Source organism: Octodon degus, unplaced genomic scaffold, assembly GCF_000260255.1.
Source record: "Octodon degus isolate 3935 unplaced genomic scaffold, OctDeg1.0 scaffold00035, whole genome shotgun sequence".
In the NCBI taxonomy this organism is placed as follows: domain Eukaryota; kingdom Metazoa; phylum Chordata; class Mammalia; order Rodentia; family Octodontidae; genus Octodon; species Octodon degus.
Window position 1 is genome coordinate 3,065,054 of NW_004524611.1, and position 16,915 is coordinate 3,081,968.

Here is a 16,915-nt window from a genome sequence, read left to right on the forward strand (position 1 = left end):
AGGCGTTCCTGCCTTTGGCTGCCTCTGCAGCTACTTTGCTGACCCCTTCTTAGCTCTCTCTTCTTCTGTGCTGATTTCGGTCCCTGCCTTTGACTCCTTTAAGAGGATTTTCTGGACACACTGGACTTGCACCACCTCTCACGCATTCATGATGTCCAGCTAAAGCTACTGGAAAGAGTAAGTAAGAAGGAATTTTGGAGGAGTGCTTTTCTAACAGGTCTTCCCTGAGACTCATTCTGAGCAGTTGACGGTCACGGTGGGCCCAGGGAGAGAGTCTCTGCTCAGCAGTAAAAACCACAAAGCTTTGTCATCCCCAGGGCTGGAATGGTAGCCTTCCAACATTCTCCCCAGAAGACATTAGGTGAGTTGCAGGCCTGCACACGAGGCAGGATGCTCCTGAGAAGTTCCTGGCACAGGAGGGGCATCTTCTGGTTGCCTGTGTCACACCCAGGAAATAGAAAGGTGCATCTCCCCAAGAGCCGGACAGCCTCTCCCTCTCCAAGGAAATGTGGGTAAGATAACACACACAAACACACACGCATGCATGCACGCACCTATGTCTGTTCATCACAGTGTTTTCCTGATAAAACAGTAAATATTCTTAAATGTGATCTGCAACAAAAGAAAAAAGAGGTGACTGTTTGGTGTCCAATACTTAAACATTGTTTTTAAACATTGGTTTTATTATGGCCTATCCTTAAAATTCTACAGCTGTCACAAGAAATGTGACCCATTAAAAGCATCAGAGAAACACCGTGTGGCAACAGGAAACGAATGATTCTCGCCGTAGATAATAATATAAATCACCACTTAAAATACAAGCTAAATATGAAATATGAGCTCAATATTTCATATAAAACATGAGCTAAACATTTACTTCTAGAAAACTAATTGAATAGCCTAAACATGTACTGAAGACACTTCAAAGAGAAACTCAGAAAACAAAGGACTTAAAAAATCAAATGCCTTTGTTTATGTAGACATATTCTTCTTACACAATATGAAAGAAAAAAAAGCATAGTATCAAGAGATGTGGACATGGAGAAGAATTTTTAAAAGAAAGCAAATAATCCACGAAATTAATTTAGAAAATTTTATGCAAGCAACCTTGTAAAATATATTTCCATAACTGGCACACCGAGAAGGGAAAATGCAATGGTGAAAAGAATCAGGAGACAATTGAAAAAAATGTTTGTTTTTTTGACTTATTCAAGTATTTTACATTTTACAAAGCAGCTTTCAATAATTTTGATTTTGTCTGCTTATTTTGGTTCTATAGCCAATGTTTTTCACGTTGTCTAGGAGTGGTCTATCTCTCCAACATAAATGTTTTAGGGCAAAGAATAACGATTTCCTCAATAAATGCCATTATTTGAATATCAATATTAGACAAAAAGAATGCACTCAGAGAAACCTTAGAGGGCATGTGCGGTTACAAGTATAAATGTCGGAGTAAGCAGTGTGGCCCTCCCTCCAGGATCTGTGAACATGTCACCTTAGGGAGCAGAAGAGATTTGTAGATAAGGTTTGCTGGAGGATTTGTGGTGTACCGGCTGGACTGGGCCATCCACCTGGGCCCAGGTAGTATCTGAGCAGCTAAGCCCAACTTCCTGCCATCCACTCGAATGTGAAAATCTCTGCTTCTGCCCCAGGGCTGGCGCAGGTCCCAGCAGCCAAATGATAGATACCTCAAGTGCGTCTGAAACTGAGGCTTCTGACTCACATGGGCACAAGGACAAAGCGAAAGGTAGCAGGAAAGGGAGGGGGATGGGCAGAACCTTCGGGGTGCCTCTAAGCCTTTGCAGTGTCTGAAACCCACCTTCGGGAGGCCTTGCAATTTGTTTACAGGGATGTGTGACTCAGGGATGCCATTGTATGCCTAAATTATGAACTCTAATATCGGATAAACCAACAGGCAAAGTGAGTCACGTGACCATATCACTGGCGCTCTCCAAGCACGTGTATGTTTTCATTGTTTTTCTTTTTAAAAAATTTATTAATTTTAATGAGAAAGAAATAGGAATGAAACAATCTCGAAACAGTTACAATAATTAATACATTGTATATTGTTGTCTTCGTAGTAGTTCTTCATAGTACAAGACGCAGACATGATCTCTTGTCTAAACAATATTAGTACAAATCCTTCTCATTGAACTAAGAGAAAGTAGTTGTATATCTATCCTAACTATTTTGTGTATACATATATTTTTTTCACTACAAAATGGTCCTTCATTTATATCCTCCTTTTTGTTTTGCTTCACCAGAGATGGGTGTTCACTTGCTGTTAGAGTATTTGGAGAAGTTTTTAAAGGGCCTTTTCATACTTGATGCCAGTTCAAATACTGTAGGTACTTAAATTCAGCAAAATAACCCAATATAGTCCAATAGTCCGCAGTAGTAGTGGGTTATGTGCAGGACTGGCAATGTCAGAAGTTCTTGACTTGAGCCTTTTATGGCTCAGCATATTAATATGGCTTTACTTTCTATACTGCGTGCTTACACTTCTCTGCAGGATGGTTAAGATCATGTTAAAACAAGACCTATGTAACTAAAAATGTAACTTTTTTATCTGACAAGGTCAGTCAAATGCTCTCAGGATTTACCCTGAAACTATGATCGCATTTTGTAGATCCTTTGTCAGTGTCAGCCATGTGGATGAGTCACGGCCATTGCTTGACCCATTTTCTCTCTGTGAAAGCCTGAGAGAATGTTTTCTCTCTAGGTGACTCTCCTTAGGCACACTGTACATCACTGATCACTTTCCTCTGTGGCCCCCTAATCTCCTTGATCAGAAAATTTGGGATACCACCGAGTTAGAGGATGTTACAGCACAGGTTCTCTTACGTCCTGAGTCCTCACTGACCTTGAAGGGCTAGAGCCAAATTATTGGCTATCCTTGTAGCCCTTCTCTAATTTTTGGTCTGCAAACAAGTTGTTAACCCTCCAGAAGAGAAGCTTAATGATATTATTACCCTGTAACAGAGGCAGTTGAGCTTAACATCTCATTGGTTTTTCTTAATAAAGCAATTCAACTTCAAAATTTGTGTTCAGCTCTAACCTAGCCACTTTTTTAGAGACAACATGGAGATTTTGTTACTATAAATTTGAAAGCAACAAGTGGATGAATTTCCACATAATATTTATAACCTTCAAAGTACAATATTAATACACATCTCTCAGAAATAACAGTTTGTTAGGATACAGAGTGCAGCATAAAACCAACTTACAAGTGTGAAAAGTAGAAGTGGTCTGATATTCACCATCACACCTAAATGTGTTTCTTTCAGGATTTTTTTAAATGTATTTGGTACAGAGTCTCACTATGCAGCTGGGACTCATAGTGATTCCCCTGTCTCCGCCTCCCCAGTGCTGGGATTACAGGCCTGCACCTACAATCAGTGGCTTGCTCAGGGTGCCGGGGGTGGGGCCAGTGCAGCATGTGGTGCCTGGGTGGAACTCCTGCTGCTGTGCTTGCCTAAACAGGCACTCAGTCCCCTGAGCTATCTCACTGGCCCAAGAATTTTTTAAAAAAATAAAATTTCAGCATCATGAAAAATTAAAATATCACAATCATGACACGATCATGCTCACAAATAAAGTTAAAATGAAATATGCAAAAAGCCATTTAATAGGCTGAATAACAAAACTAAACTACAAGATTTCCTTTTCTGAACAGAAATAGTATGACCTTCCTGAGTGTCTTACAGTGAGTGTCAGGAAAAAAGTAAGTTATGACTATTTTCATGATAAAGAAGGCAAAATTTGGAGCAGGGGAGATGGCTCAGTGGAATAAGCGCTTCCCTGGCAAGTGCAAGGGCCTGAGTTCTAATCCCCAGTTCTGCCAAAAAAAAAAAAAAAAAGAATATTAAAAAAAAAAGAAGGCAAAATTTTACATGATCTATTCAAAACATACCAACCAAAATGTATAGTTTGTAAGATGCACTAAACAAGAGTTCTAAAAGATGAACACAAATGGGTCAACCCTTTTATGAATGCCAACCTATATTTATGATGTTGAAGGAGATGCATAATTAAAACTAATATTTATTACCTCTGATAAACAGAGAATCCCTACAATGGTTTAAAGTAATCCTCTAAGTTCTCTTTTCTCTTGCTTGAAATTTGTCATGGTTCACTTCAAGGACAGATTGCAGCTTTAAGCTGATGCCAAGTAAATATTTTGAAACATACACAGCCCCCAATTAACTGTGCTCTGCTGCATATTACTGGATTTACATCCTAATAGACTTCAGCTATTTTACACTGTCCTTTAACTTAGTTAATACTTAAGGATAGAAGTTGATTTAATCATGGTAGCCTTGCTGGTGCTTAAGTAGAAATCTGTCCACTTTTCCCCCACAGAATTTTTTTTCACGGTTGATGATGCTCACATGAATTCCTGAGGTCTCGCTAGACTTCTCTGCTCCTCAAGAATACTTTGCACTGAAAAGCATGCAAGAAATTCTTCTAGGCCAACAATGTGTTAAACAAATTGATTTTTATGCCATTAATAGCGGCATTGCAAATTAGTTTCTAAAACAAAGGAATAAATGAAAACTGTAAAAATAATTAACCAACATGCAAAGGAAAGAATAGAACATATAAAATCAGAATGTATGCATTCAAAGCTTTTCCTCACTGGCTCACAATCGTGGGACATTAAAGAAGTTATTTAGCTTCCCTGGGCTTTCATTTCTTCTTTGGTGAAGTTGTACTGGAAATTTATTTGTTGAACAAATACATTACTGCACTCCCCACAAGCCTAATCCTGAAATAAGCGAAGGGTCCGCAGAGATGCAAACTGTGGATGAGCTCGGATCCACTTCCAGGACTAACAGCAGTCACTTTCGTGAGGCAGCTATGACTCACCTATTTGCTGGGTTCTGCAGCACAGGCAACCCTTGATTTGGCCTTTCTATCCTTGAGCCTTCGAGTCCTGGGTCACAAAAGAAGTGGCCAGCCGCTGAGATCTGCAGCACCATGGTGATCGCCACTAATTGAGTTTCAAACAAATTTGTGTGTGTGTGTGTGTGTGTGTGTGTGTGTTCATTTAATTAAAAGCACCAGGTAGAGAGGACAGTCTTGGTAGTGGCTTCCGACTGGAGCTCTGCTATGCCATTAAATGCAAATAAAGGAAGCAACTGGAAAAGTGCAATTTTGGTCCCCCATCATGGACTGTGATTTAGGTTAGCAATATTCCCTTCAAAGCACAATTGTGGAAAGGCTTTCTTACTGGAGATATTGGAGAAAACCCTCCAATATAACTACCTGTTCTCTGTCATGCTGCCTCAGAAAAGCCTTTTCATTTTGCTCTATAAGTAACTGGTTTTGAATGTGAGAGCTCCCTCCCGGCGTGTAAGACGGAGAGCCAGCTTTACAGAGTAGGTCCCAGAGCTTTCCGAAAGCACTCTTTTGTCTGCAACATTGCTGAACTTCAAAACTAGAATCTCCTAATTGATTGAAAGCAACTACTCTCGGTGGAGCATTCAATAGGAAAACAATTACTGTTGTTTTTCGAAACTGTTTTAATACTCAGACCTCTTAAACAGCAGAAGAAAATGCTGCCTTTGACCCGAAGGCAAGCAAAATCACAAGGCAGTGTTGGAAAGTGAAGCCAGGACTTCAGCTTCTCAGTAGAAGGGGGAAACCTGGAAAGGTTCAAAGCCACACTGGAGAGTTGGTGCCTCATCACAGAGTGGCAGGAGGGTTGGGGACAATCCAGGGATAATGGGGGCTTAGACTTGGGCTCTTTGTATTATTTTCCTCACAATACACCACGTTCTTGAAATTGTGTTTTTAACACATAAAAACTAAGTATTCTGATCTCTAAATCACCTAAATATTATGTCTGTAATTATTCTAAAACCCATATGATGTTAGAACTTGCAATCTTAGAATTAACAACCCTTTGAGCAATTACACATTTTTACACAGAATTTTAGAAATCTAACCATATACAACATTGTAACAGGACAATCTTACTACATTTTTTTTTTGTTTCTTGCTTTGTTTTATTACCTTTTCTTAAAACAAACATTTACTCGAGAAAGAGTATAGCAGTAATTGATATGACAACAGAAACAGTATATCTGTATATGCAAATTAGTTAAGGTAGACATACAGCTACTTTCTCTTAGCTCAATGAGAAGAAAGGTTTGTACTAATGGTGTTTAGATAACATATCGTGTCTGCATCTTGAACTATGAATAACTACTATAAAGACAACAATATGCAATGTATTAATTTTTTGTAACTGTCCTACTAACCTGTTCTGAAACTGTCTTATTGCTATTTCTTTCTCAATAAAATTAATTTAAGAAAACAATCCATTGATTGATCGACAAAGAAGCTGGCCTAAAGAGATTAAGGAAAGGGCTCAGATTCATCCAGCTATGAGTCACAGAGTGAGGCTCAGAAGCTTGACACTTCACAGTAACATCCACTAAACAGTCTCCAAGTCATGACTATGGAATGCTGTAAGGAGGAGGACCTGTCCCCAACCGGGCCTCTAGAGACGTTGGTCACACCTCTGTGGTTGACAGTCCTCTTCTAGAGCCACGTCCTTCATGGATGTCATTCTGTGTCTCAAGACACAGCTGATCTTCACAGAAGACATGCTCCTTAGTATGTCAAAGTTTAATAGTTTTTCGATGCCGTTAGTGCACCACCTGCGTATGCCTACTTTGGATGATTTCACTTAATAATTATTACATAGTGAGACCCTGCAGACCTTGTAGACCCTGCCCTAAATACAGAAAAATTCATTAGAAATACTCCGTGAGAACACTCCAGCTGCAGCCCCTGTGCACACACTTAGTATCTAGCCTCCCGAACGCTCCCCACAGCTACCACACGTGTTCAGAATGGCCAACAGGGGACCTGCATACGGCCTGAGCCGGGAGGTACAACAGAAGATTGAGAAACAGTATGACGCTGACCTGGAGCAGATCCTGATCCAGTGGATCACCACCCAGTGCCGCAAGGACGTGGGCCGGCCCCAGCCTGGGCGGGAGAACTTCCAGAACTGGCTCAAGGATGGCACAGTGCTGTGCGAACTCATCAATGGACTGTACCCCGAGGGCCAGGCCCCCGTGAAGAAGATCCAGGCCTCCACCATGGCTTTCAAGCAGATGGAGCAGATCTCTCAGTTCCTGCAGGCAGCCGAGCGCTACGGCATCAACACCACTGACATCTTCCAAACTGTGGATCTCTGGGAAGGAAAGAACATGGCCTGTGTACAGCGGACATTGATGAACCTGGGTGGGCTGGCAGTGGCCCGGGACGACGGGCTCTTCTCTGGGGACCCCAACTGGTTTCCTAAGAAATCCAAGGAGAACCCTCAGAACTTCTCAGACAACCAGCTGCAAGAAGGCAAGAATGTGATTGGGTTGCAGATGGGCACCAACCGCGGGGCATCTCAGGCAGGCATGACTGGCTATGGGATGCCACGCCAGATCCTCTGATCCTGCCCTGCCCCTGCCTGCCCTCCCATGAATGGTTAATATATATGTATATATGTTTTAGCAATGACATTCCCAGAGAGCCCCCATGAAGCTCTCAAGCTCCCCTCTGCCGGGGCGGGCATCCAACCTCTCCCACCACTTCTGGGAGTGCCTAATGGCACCTCTCCCCTTGTGCTTATTAATACATTCCTTCTTCACATCCATAAAAACTGGACCAACTTTTCCCCTGGGACCAACATTTGTGGGGGTCTTAGACTTCCACTCTCCACCATTCCTGTCCTCTTTCTCTTTGGCCTCTCCTGACTCTGAGCTCTGTGCTCTGAGCCCATCCTTGACTCAGAGTCAGGGATGCTGCCTTTGGGCTTGGTGTTGGGCTAGCCTTGCCTCCCCACAACCACCCAGACTGTAGGGACTTAATTTATAGGGAGGGGCCTGTGGTGACTGCCATTCCAGCTGCTGCTGGGCTGTGCTCCCCATGCATCTGGGGCAGCCTTCCCTGGCAGAGGCCCTCTTGGTTTCTCATTTTCCATTCCCCTTGCTGTGGCTAAGGGACGAGGTTGAGGGGACAGAAGAGGGAGGGCTGCCCACCATGACCCGGGGCTTGAGGAAGAAGAGTTTGTTGATTTAAATAAAGAATCATGGTCTTTTTTGGATGGACAAAAAAAAAAAAAAAAAAGAAATACTCCGTGAATTATGTGTCTACTTCCCAGGCAATGTATAACTCAGTAGTGCATGGGGAGACTTGTTTTCTGGGTTCTGGAAGCTTCTTATAACTTCCATGGGACTTGCAATAAAATTAGAAGGCACGCGTGCTGTGTGCCAGGCCCCTAAACCATACTGAGCCTGTGCCAAAGAGTTCTCCCTGATAGAATGAAGAAGACCTCAGTGGCAGCACTTTAGAAAGAATCCCCATGTCTAGAGTAGAGATAAAGACTCTCTGCTTAGGGTAGAATTCTAAGCTGACCGCCAAGATTCCTGTCACTTCATGCACACGTTCTGTAGCTCTATATAATCCCCACCCTTGACTCTGAATATAGGAAAGATTTCAAGTATTGTGGAAATTACCCCTGGGGTTTAGGCTAAGTTAAATGGAATAGGTGAAGGGATTTTTTTTTACATACTCAAGATCTCAAGTCAGTTTAATTTTAGTTAATCAAGTAGATCATTCTAGATGGATCACCCAATCAGTGTGCTAAAAATGAGGCCAGAACCTTTCCAAAGACAACACTGTCCTGGTGTCCCTGAAGAAGCAGCCGCAATGAGTTCTCCACTGCAGGGAAAAGAACTCATCAGCCACGTGAGTGACTAGGAAGGAGATATTTCCCAGTGGAAATGAGGAGGGCGTAGCCAGAGAAACTGGGACAGAACAGGCGCGGCCTTTCAAGCACTATTTCTCACCAGCACGGGAGTTTTGACCTGCTCTCTTCATGACCTGGGCCAGTTTACCCCTGCTTTGGCAACAAGGTGGTCCTTTGCTCCTAGGAGATCACCGTATTGATGCCAAACTTAGTGCAGACACCCCCTCGGCATAGCGCACTGCAGCCCAGAACTCCTGGATCCTCCCACCTCAGCCTCCCACATTGCTGGGACTACACACGTGTGCCACCACGCCTGGGTCAAGCACTACTTCTTAACACAGCGACAGAGAACGAACACAGTAGCCATGAAATACATACTGGAGGACACAGTGGGACCTGGAATGTAAACTGTCATAGCCAGCTTCAAACCCTCTGGGCTCTGTGAGTTTTATGGAAAAATAACACAAAAGGAAGGTGGAGTTCCATTTGCTCACCTGTTTTTAGCTTCATTTCTACTGTTGTTCTCTGGAATTTGGGACATCAATCCCTAAATATTACACTCTACAGACTACATTGTCTAGTGTTTTCCAGATGGATTTTGTTTGTGGAGAGTAGGATAGGAAACTGGTCAGCCCAAGGACAAGAGAATTTAGGCTGCATCTACCTCCTCTTAGTCTTCATAGGTTTCCACATTCAACTGCTCCTCTGTGGTTCAGTCTTCTACTTGGATGCATATGTATAGCACATCAGAGTCATTTTTGTTCTGTTCATCTCCCTCCCAGTTCCCTCTTCCCCCAACCTCTCCCTTCCCCCTTCACAAAGATTTTCTGCTTCTTATGGTCTTTCTTCTATTTTGGTCTTTGCATTATTTGTGTTTAGAATCCAGAGTTTCTCATATAAGTGAAGCCATGTGACGTATGACCTCTGTGTCTGATTTATACCAAGTGCTCCCTGTAATCATTGTCTATCAAATTGAGCAAAAACATTGAAATATATCAGAGGTGCAGTGGGAATTTCTAAGATAGGTTCTGATAAGATTTAACAAAGAATAATTCCTAAGTTAACATATTAAAAAAAAACCAAAAGAATAAAAAAATATATGCTTAATACAAAAGAAGGCATTAGTTTATTGAATGGTGATAGACATGGATCAAAGATATAAATATTAAAACAGAAACACCAAATCTACTAGAGGAGAAGTTAGGTAGACATCTTAAAGGCATACGGGTAGGCAGAGAGTTCATGAACAAAAACCAGACTGCACAGGAAATACTTCAAAGAATCAACAACTGGAATTTCATCTTTAAAAAAAAAAGATTTGCACATCAAAAGATATCACCAAAGGGCCAGCCAAATAGCTCTGTGGATTAAAGTGCCTGCAAGCAGGCCCAGGAGCCAAGGATTTAATCCCTGGGCCTGCTGTGCTGGCCTTCCCCCCGGGGCACACTGAGACTGCAATTGAAACTGGGCGTGGTGGCATGCACCTGTAATCCCAGCACTTGGGAGGCCGTAAACAGGAGAATCACTGTGAATCTGATCTAGTAATGAGACCCTGAATACCCTGTAGACCCTTCCCTAAAATACAGACAAAAAGAAAAAAAGATATCACAACAGAGTGAAAAGAAAATCCATGAATTAGGCAGAATTTTAGCCAACTGTCCCTCAGACAAAGGACTTCTATCTAGAACATATAAAGAATTATTTAAAAATCAGATCCCCAAAATTCAAAGACCCAATCCAAAAATGGGCACCTGAGATGAATACGTGCTTCTCAAATGAAGAAATACAAATGGCAAGTAAATATATGAAAAAAATGTACAATATTGGTCCTTTGAGAAATGCAAATTATTACAACACTGAGATTCCAACTCACCCCAGAAAGGATGGCTGTCATGAAGAAGTCAACCAGTAACAAATACTGAGGAGTTGTGGGGAAAAAAGAACCTTTTTCCACTGTTGATGGGAGTATAGACTGGTACAACCACTGTGGAAATCAGTATGGAGAATCCTCAGAAAACTAGGATCAGAGGTCCCATTGAACACAACTATTCCCCTTCTGGATCCTTTTCCAGAAGAACTGAAAACATACCACAGTGATATATATGCACCCATGTTTATAGCAGTGCAATTTATCATAGCTAAACCTTAGAAACAACTCACATGCCCATCAACTGAGGAATGGATAAAAAAGATGTGCAAATTTTATACGATGGACTACAACTCAGCTACAAAGAAAGATAAACTTAAAGCTCTTATTGGTAAATGTATGCAACTATAGACCACACTCATAAGTGAAATAAGCCAGACCTGCATGAGTAAATTTCATATGGTCTCTCTAGTACAAGAAATAGAAAGAGTAATTAAGTTCTCAAAGATACAATAGATACTGTGAAAGGGAAAGAAGCTGTTCAAAACAAAAGGACAACTGGGATGGGGGAAAGGAGGAAAGAAAAGCTTATGATATGATACGCTGTGGTTTGAACATGCCTAGCAAAGGAGAAGTGTTAGCAATTCATCCCAGGGCAATGGTGTTGGGAGGTGAGGCCTGGTGCAAGGTGACCTATGCCCTTTCCACAAGAGAGATAGCACAGGGCAGACTAAGCTATAGCTATACACACAAGATAGCTAAGATAATTGTACTACTAATTTCTATTAGTTCATTGAAAGGGACAGTTAGTGCTTATAGTATTTGATCAATTTTCCATGCCTACATCTGGAAATCTGAGCAGGTATTCTGAGGATAACAATACATGATGTAATAATTAGTGTTAATTTCCTATCACCTTGTTTTGAAATTCTGTATCATTTTTATTATTTTTGTTCAAAATAAAAAATACAAAAGAATGTAAGAAAAGCAGAAACAGATTAAGTTAAAGATTAGAAAGAAAATGTTGGCAAGACTGATCTAAACCCAACTAAATTTGAAATGAATTAAACATGAATGAACTAAGCTATCACAAAAAGACCAATAATTTCAATTTGGTGAAATGTAACATCCAACTGTAAGCTTCCTATAAAAGGAATTAAATACAAACACATAGAAAGTTTCAAAGTACATTGAAAATGCATATGCCTGCATTAATCCATGAAAGCTAGTGTTAACATGAAAGCTCAGACTAGAACCAGAGAACTGGGCATATTTTAAAAACACAAGTCATTTCAATGAGAAATTGAACAATTCTATATTCATATTGATTTCTTCAAATTAAGCAGGAGCCGATGGAGACATTTGACCAGGACAGCATAGCCCTTGGAAATCAGGATCAAAAGAATGTGGGTCACAAATGCGAAGACTGGAGGAACTATGATGAAGAAATGAAGAAATAAAACATTTTGAGAAAAGAATAGTGAGGTAATGAGTCTGTGACTCATAAACCTAACCTTAAAGCCATGCTGAGAGAAGTTCTTTAGGCAGAAAGAAAGCCTTCCAAGAAAATAATTTGGAGATCAGAGAAGAAAGAAAGCACTAAAGTGCAACAATGTAGGCACAGCACTCCAGATACTACTCACTACACTGTAGGGACAGATGACAGCAAGAAAATATAAGCCCCCATGAAAGAGACTAGAGTGGAGGAACGAGGAATCTTTTATTGAGAGCTCATGACCGATGCCCTGGACTCTAAGTCTGGACCCATAAGTTGGTGGTACTGGTCTGAACTTTGTTTTCATGTTACATACTTTTCAGATTTCTATAGTAATCACATTACCTCATTTTCAGGAATTTTACAAGAATGTCACACAATCACCACAAGATTTACATTTCCCAGACATTGTTGACCATTTGCCTGTTATGGGGCAGTGCAGTTTAATGTTTGACCTATTCCTCAAATTGCTCTATTTGTTTGACACTGCTTTTCTCTAAGTGAGTTTATGGTTAGCTCCATGGAAGGGGGAAAGGCAGTGAGTTTATCTATAGTCTAAGTAAAAATTTAAGTGACCCTCCCTTAGAATGGAGTCTTTTTTGTCTCAACAACATGAAACTTAAAAACTATATGAAAACAAAATTATTATGGCATCTCATATGCCATATGCCAGGTGGTGATATTCAAAGACTGGGAAGGTACAGAAACCTGTTATACTTGTAGTCCCTCAAAGAAAGACACAGACCATGCAGGATACAAGGGTCACCCCAGTCAGAGGGGCAAAAGGGTAGTATTGGGAAGTTGCATTTTTCTGCAGATTTTACAGAATTAAAAGGTTAAGTAGGGTGAGTACATTTGGGATTGGGTCCGTGGAATAATTTCAGCAAGCTCTGAGACAAATAGCTTCCACTGGCTGTCTGGTATCCAGATCATGGACTCTGCAAGACTGCTGGTCAGTGGCCCACAGTGTAAGATACGGGTGAGGGGCAATAGAGCAGTATAATCAGCCATACAAGAGAGGTTTGGACTGGCCTGTAGTAGAGCCTTCCACAAGGGTTCTTGGGGTGCTTTGGTGGAGTTCTGTCTTCTTTCTTTCTTCCAGGATGACTGTAGAAGGCATTGGGGGTCTAGCATCCTGAGATGGGCAACTTGGCCAGAACTACCGGAGTTCTGCTCCACAACCCCCTCCTTAGACAGAAAGGCTGCAGTGCTCAGTGCAAGGGAAGTAAAGGAAGTATGTCTTCTCTGGTTTGAGATCCCGGTCAGATGTCCTCTGAGCCCCTCAGCTGTGGTGCAATGAGGGCAGGCTCCTTCCCCCAGCAGCTTTTCTGAGCTTTGCAGGACTCAGTTTTCACAAATCCAAGGCTCCTGTTACCCCTTTACTGCCTGTCTGTAACTAAAGAACCCACCTTAACTGTGTGTGTGTGCATGTGTGTGTGTGTGTGTGTGTTTAGTCTCAGCCCACTTGTGCAAATAGCAGAGATCACAGCCAAAGAGAAAAGGTAACCATCACAGAATAACACAACTCTGCAGCACTATAAATAAATAAATAAATAAATAAAAGCGCTGCTACTTCTACCACCAGGTCCAGCAGGCATTTTTGAAGGCACTCAGCGTTATTATTCTCAGAAAAAATGCCATCTCAAGCATAGTGTGACAGTCTCACCCAGCTGTCACAAAGGTTAGCATCTATGAAGAGTGACCCGAGGCAGTGGAAAGAGTGTGAGGGAGAAGTAAGCATTCAGATGCCGCTGGTGGGGTACAGACTGGTGCTGACGCGTGACTGTCTAGCCAGCTCTAAAGCCGTGCTGCACATCGTGACAAAACTCCTCCACCCAAGAGAGTCCCGTTCCTGTGGTTATTGCAGCTGATTACAGAATGCTCCTAGAAGCACCATCTGTAATAGAGGGATCGTGGGAATGACCCAAACGCCCACCCGCAGTTGAACAGACACACACAGCCTGCTGCGTGCACCGCAGAGGAACGCGCAGAGAGAGAACGTGAGAATACTGCGACTAGCAGCAATGAGGAATGCGCAGGCATGTTGAGAAGGGAGGGTAAAGCCAAGGCAGGAAATCCAGACCCAGCGATACGCACCCGCTCATTCTATTTATAATACATTTAGCAAAATGAAACAACAACAGCAACAACAAGGAACCAAAAAGCAGAAAAGCTTATGATATGATATGCTGTGATTTGAACACGCCTGGCAAAGGGGAAGTGTTGGAAATTCACGCTGGAGCAATGGTGTTGGGAGGTGAGGCCTGGTGAGAGGTGACCTACCTACGTCCTTTCCACAAGAGAGGTAGCACAGGGAAGACCGAGGAAGACTGAAGCAGTGGGAACGGTCATTGCTTTAAGGTGTAAAGAACAGGAGCAGACATTGCTCTGTGTTCGGAGCTGGAAGGAAGGGTACAGGAGTGCTCCCACTTCCTGTAAAAGAAAGGAGGTGTAGAACCTAGACTGTCCCCCTTGATCCTGTGTGTTTGGCTTTCACATACATTTTTTAAAAATTGGCTCATTCTTAGGCTATCTGAGCAAGCAAGCTGCTGTAATCCCACTAACTGTATTACCAAGGAGAATCATTTGGCTAAATCCTGGGTTTAATGAGAACTGTAAGGTTTTACTGAAGAAAAGGATAAACCAGTAATGAAACTGATAATTATCTTTCAGGAACTCGTTTTACATGCAGTATTTTATTTGCTTCTTACACTAATCCTCAGGGTCCTTACGCTTATTCCCACAACCCACACAAATTAATGAGCTTAAAGAAATAGAATAAGGGTCGACGGGATAGCTCAGCAGACTAAGCACGTGCTTAAGCAAGCTCAGGGACCAGAGTTCGATCCCCAGCACCACATGCTGCACCAGCCCCACCCCAAGCATGCTGCGCTGGCCACCAAGACCAGGCATGGTGGTGCACACCTGTAATCCGACCGCTGGGCAGGTTGACAACAGGAGGATCGTTATGAGTCTGAGCTGCATAGTAAGTCCTTGTACCAAATACATTAAAAAATATATAAATAAAATAACCTCCCCATGATGGCACAGCTACTCAGAAAGGGAATTTGAAATGAAACGTTTTATGCTAAATTCCATGCTATTATACAGCAATGTGTATGTTATAATTACTGTAAACCAAAGAATGTCCCATCTTTTTGGAGAGAAGCTTGGAATTTGTGGTATAGGACACTTTATTGTATGAGGAATTGATAAGCAAAATGTTGTGTCCAGGGAAATTTGAACTTCAAGAAAACCTAACAAAAGATTTCACGTTAAGTATGTACCATTGGCTGTAGCTTTTAATTTTATTTAATATAACACAAGTGGATAGTAGTAAAGAAAATATAAAAATTACTTCTGACTTCTAAGAAAAAATAAAACAAATTTCATAATGAGATAATGAAAGAATAGCAAGAGTTTACACACTCTGTGTCTCAATCTCAGAAGACTGGCCAAAATGCTACTCAGAGCAGAAGTCAGAGACAAAATATTTTGCTGACAAAGAAAAAGCAAACAATAGAAGGACCAAACTTCCTTTTCAATGAAAAAAAATAAAAGAAATTAGTAGTATAAATGAAACAAATTACCATTTGCATGTTTTACAATATTTTTGAAACAGCAGAACAGATAACGTGGGGAGGCGCTTGAACGTCTCCCTCCTCCCGACTTACCGCCTTCTGTTTCTGGGTTCTCTGCCATTCCTACAAATGCATGCATTTGTTTTTTTTTTCCCATAATTGTATTGATAAACAAATAGCCATGAGACAGTTTCAAATCAAATCGCTGGGACAGTTTCAATAATTAACACATTGCATACATTCCTCCCAGTGGTTAATTGCTGTACAGGATGCAGCATAATACTGTCTAAGTAAACTTCTTATACTTTGTTTTTGTACTTTCCTGCTGGGTGGTTAAGACCAAGGTAAAGCAGGACCTAAAATGAATGTATCTGTACGTGGGCTTCTCACAGGAGGTCACAGGAGAGAGGCCACATCACATGCAAGCCTGTGCCTGCCTTACTCCACTCAGCATGATGCATGCCAGTCAGAGCCGCTGGCCTAGGAGAGCCGCCCGCCTGTCGCTGTGGCGGAGCAGCGCTCCGCTGTGCTGCAGCACCGCATTCCCTTTATCCATTTATCTGTCGATGGACACGTACGCTGTTTCCAACATCTAGTTGTTATAAATTGTGCTGACATGAACATGAATATGCTTGTTTCCTTGTAATAGGATGACTTTAAATATTTTCAGATGATACCTAGACGAGGGATAGCTGACCAACCAGGATTTCTACTGTTAAGTTTTGGAGGCGTCTCCACACTGACTCCCACAATGGTTATACTAGTCCACAGTTATTTGGGATATGTTAAACATGTAACTTTTCCATGCAATTGGACACAACTATACTGCAATATGTTCTTGTTGTTTATCCAAACTCCAAATCTACCTAGGTATCTTATATTTTTATTTTCTATATGTAGAGAGCCGCCATGGTAGTGCGGGCCTGTCATCCCAGGACTCTTTGGAGGCTGAGGCAGGAGGATGGCAAGTTGGAGCCGAGCCTGGCAACTTAGTGACTTAGCAAGACCCATAGAAAATAAAAGGTCTGGGAATGTAGCTATGTAGGGCCGTGCTGGGTTCAATCCCAGTGTTGCAAAGACAAAAGATGATAGATAGATAGATAGATAGATAGATAGATAGATAGATAGATAGATAGGAATAGATAGATAGATAGATAGATAGATAGATAGATAGATAGATGATAGATAGATAGATAGATAGATAGATAGAT

General features: G+C 41.7%; 1 protein-coding gene across 1 annotated transcript; it reads left to right on the forward strand.

Moving 5' to 3' along the window:
- The first annotated feature begins 6,787 nt into the window (after window positions 1–6,787).
- On the forward strand, window positions 6,788–8,114 carry LOC101566653 (transgelin-2). Its single transcript, XM_004630348.2, has one exon. It carries the CDS (start codon window positions 6,864–6,866, stop codon window positions 7,461–7,463), a length of 600 nt encoding a protein of 199 aa, XP_004630405.1. The 5' UTR covers window positions 6,788–6,863; the 3' UTR covers window positions 7,464–8,114.
- Window positions 8,115–16,915: the final 8,801 nt, after the last annotated feature.

Excerpts from the sequence above, each read along its gene's own strand:
- LOC101566653 (XM_004630348.2), top strand. The coding sequence starts at position 6,864 with ATGGCCAACAGGGGACCTGCATACGGCCTGAGCCGGGAGGTACAACAG.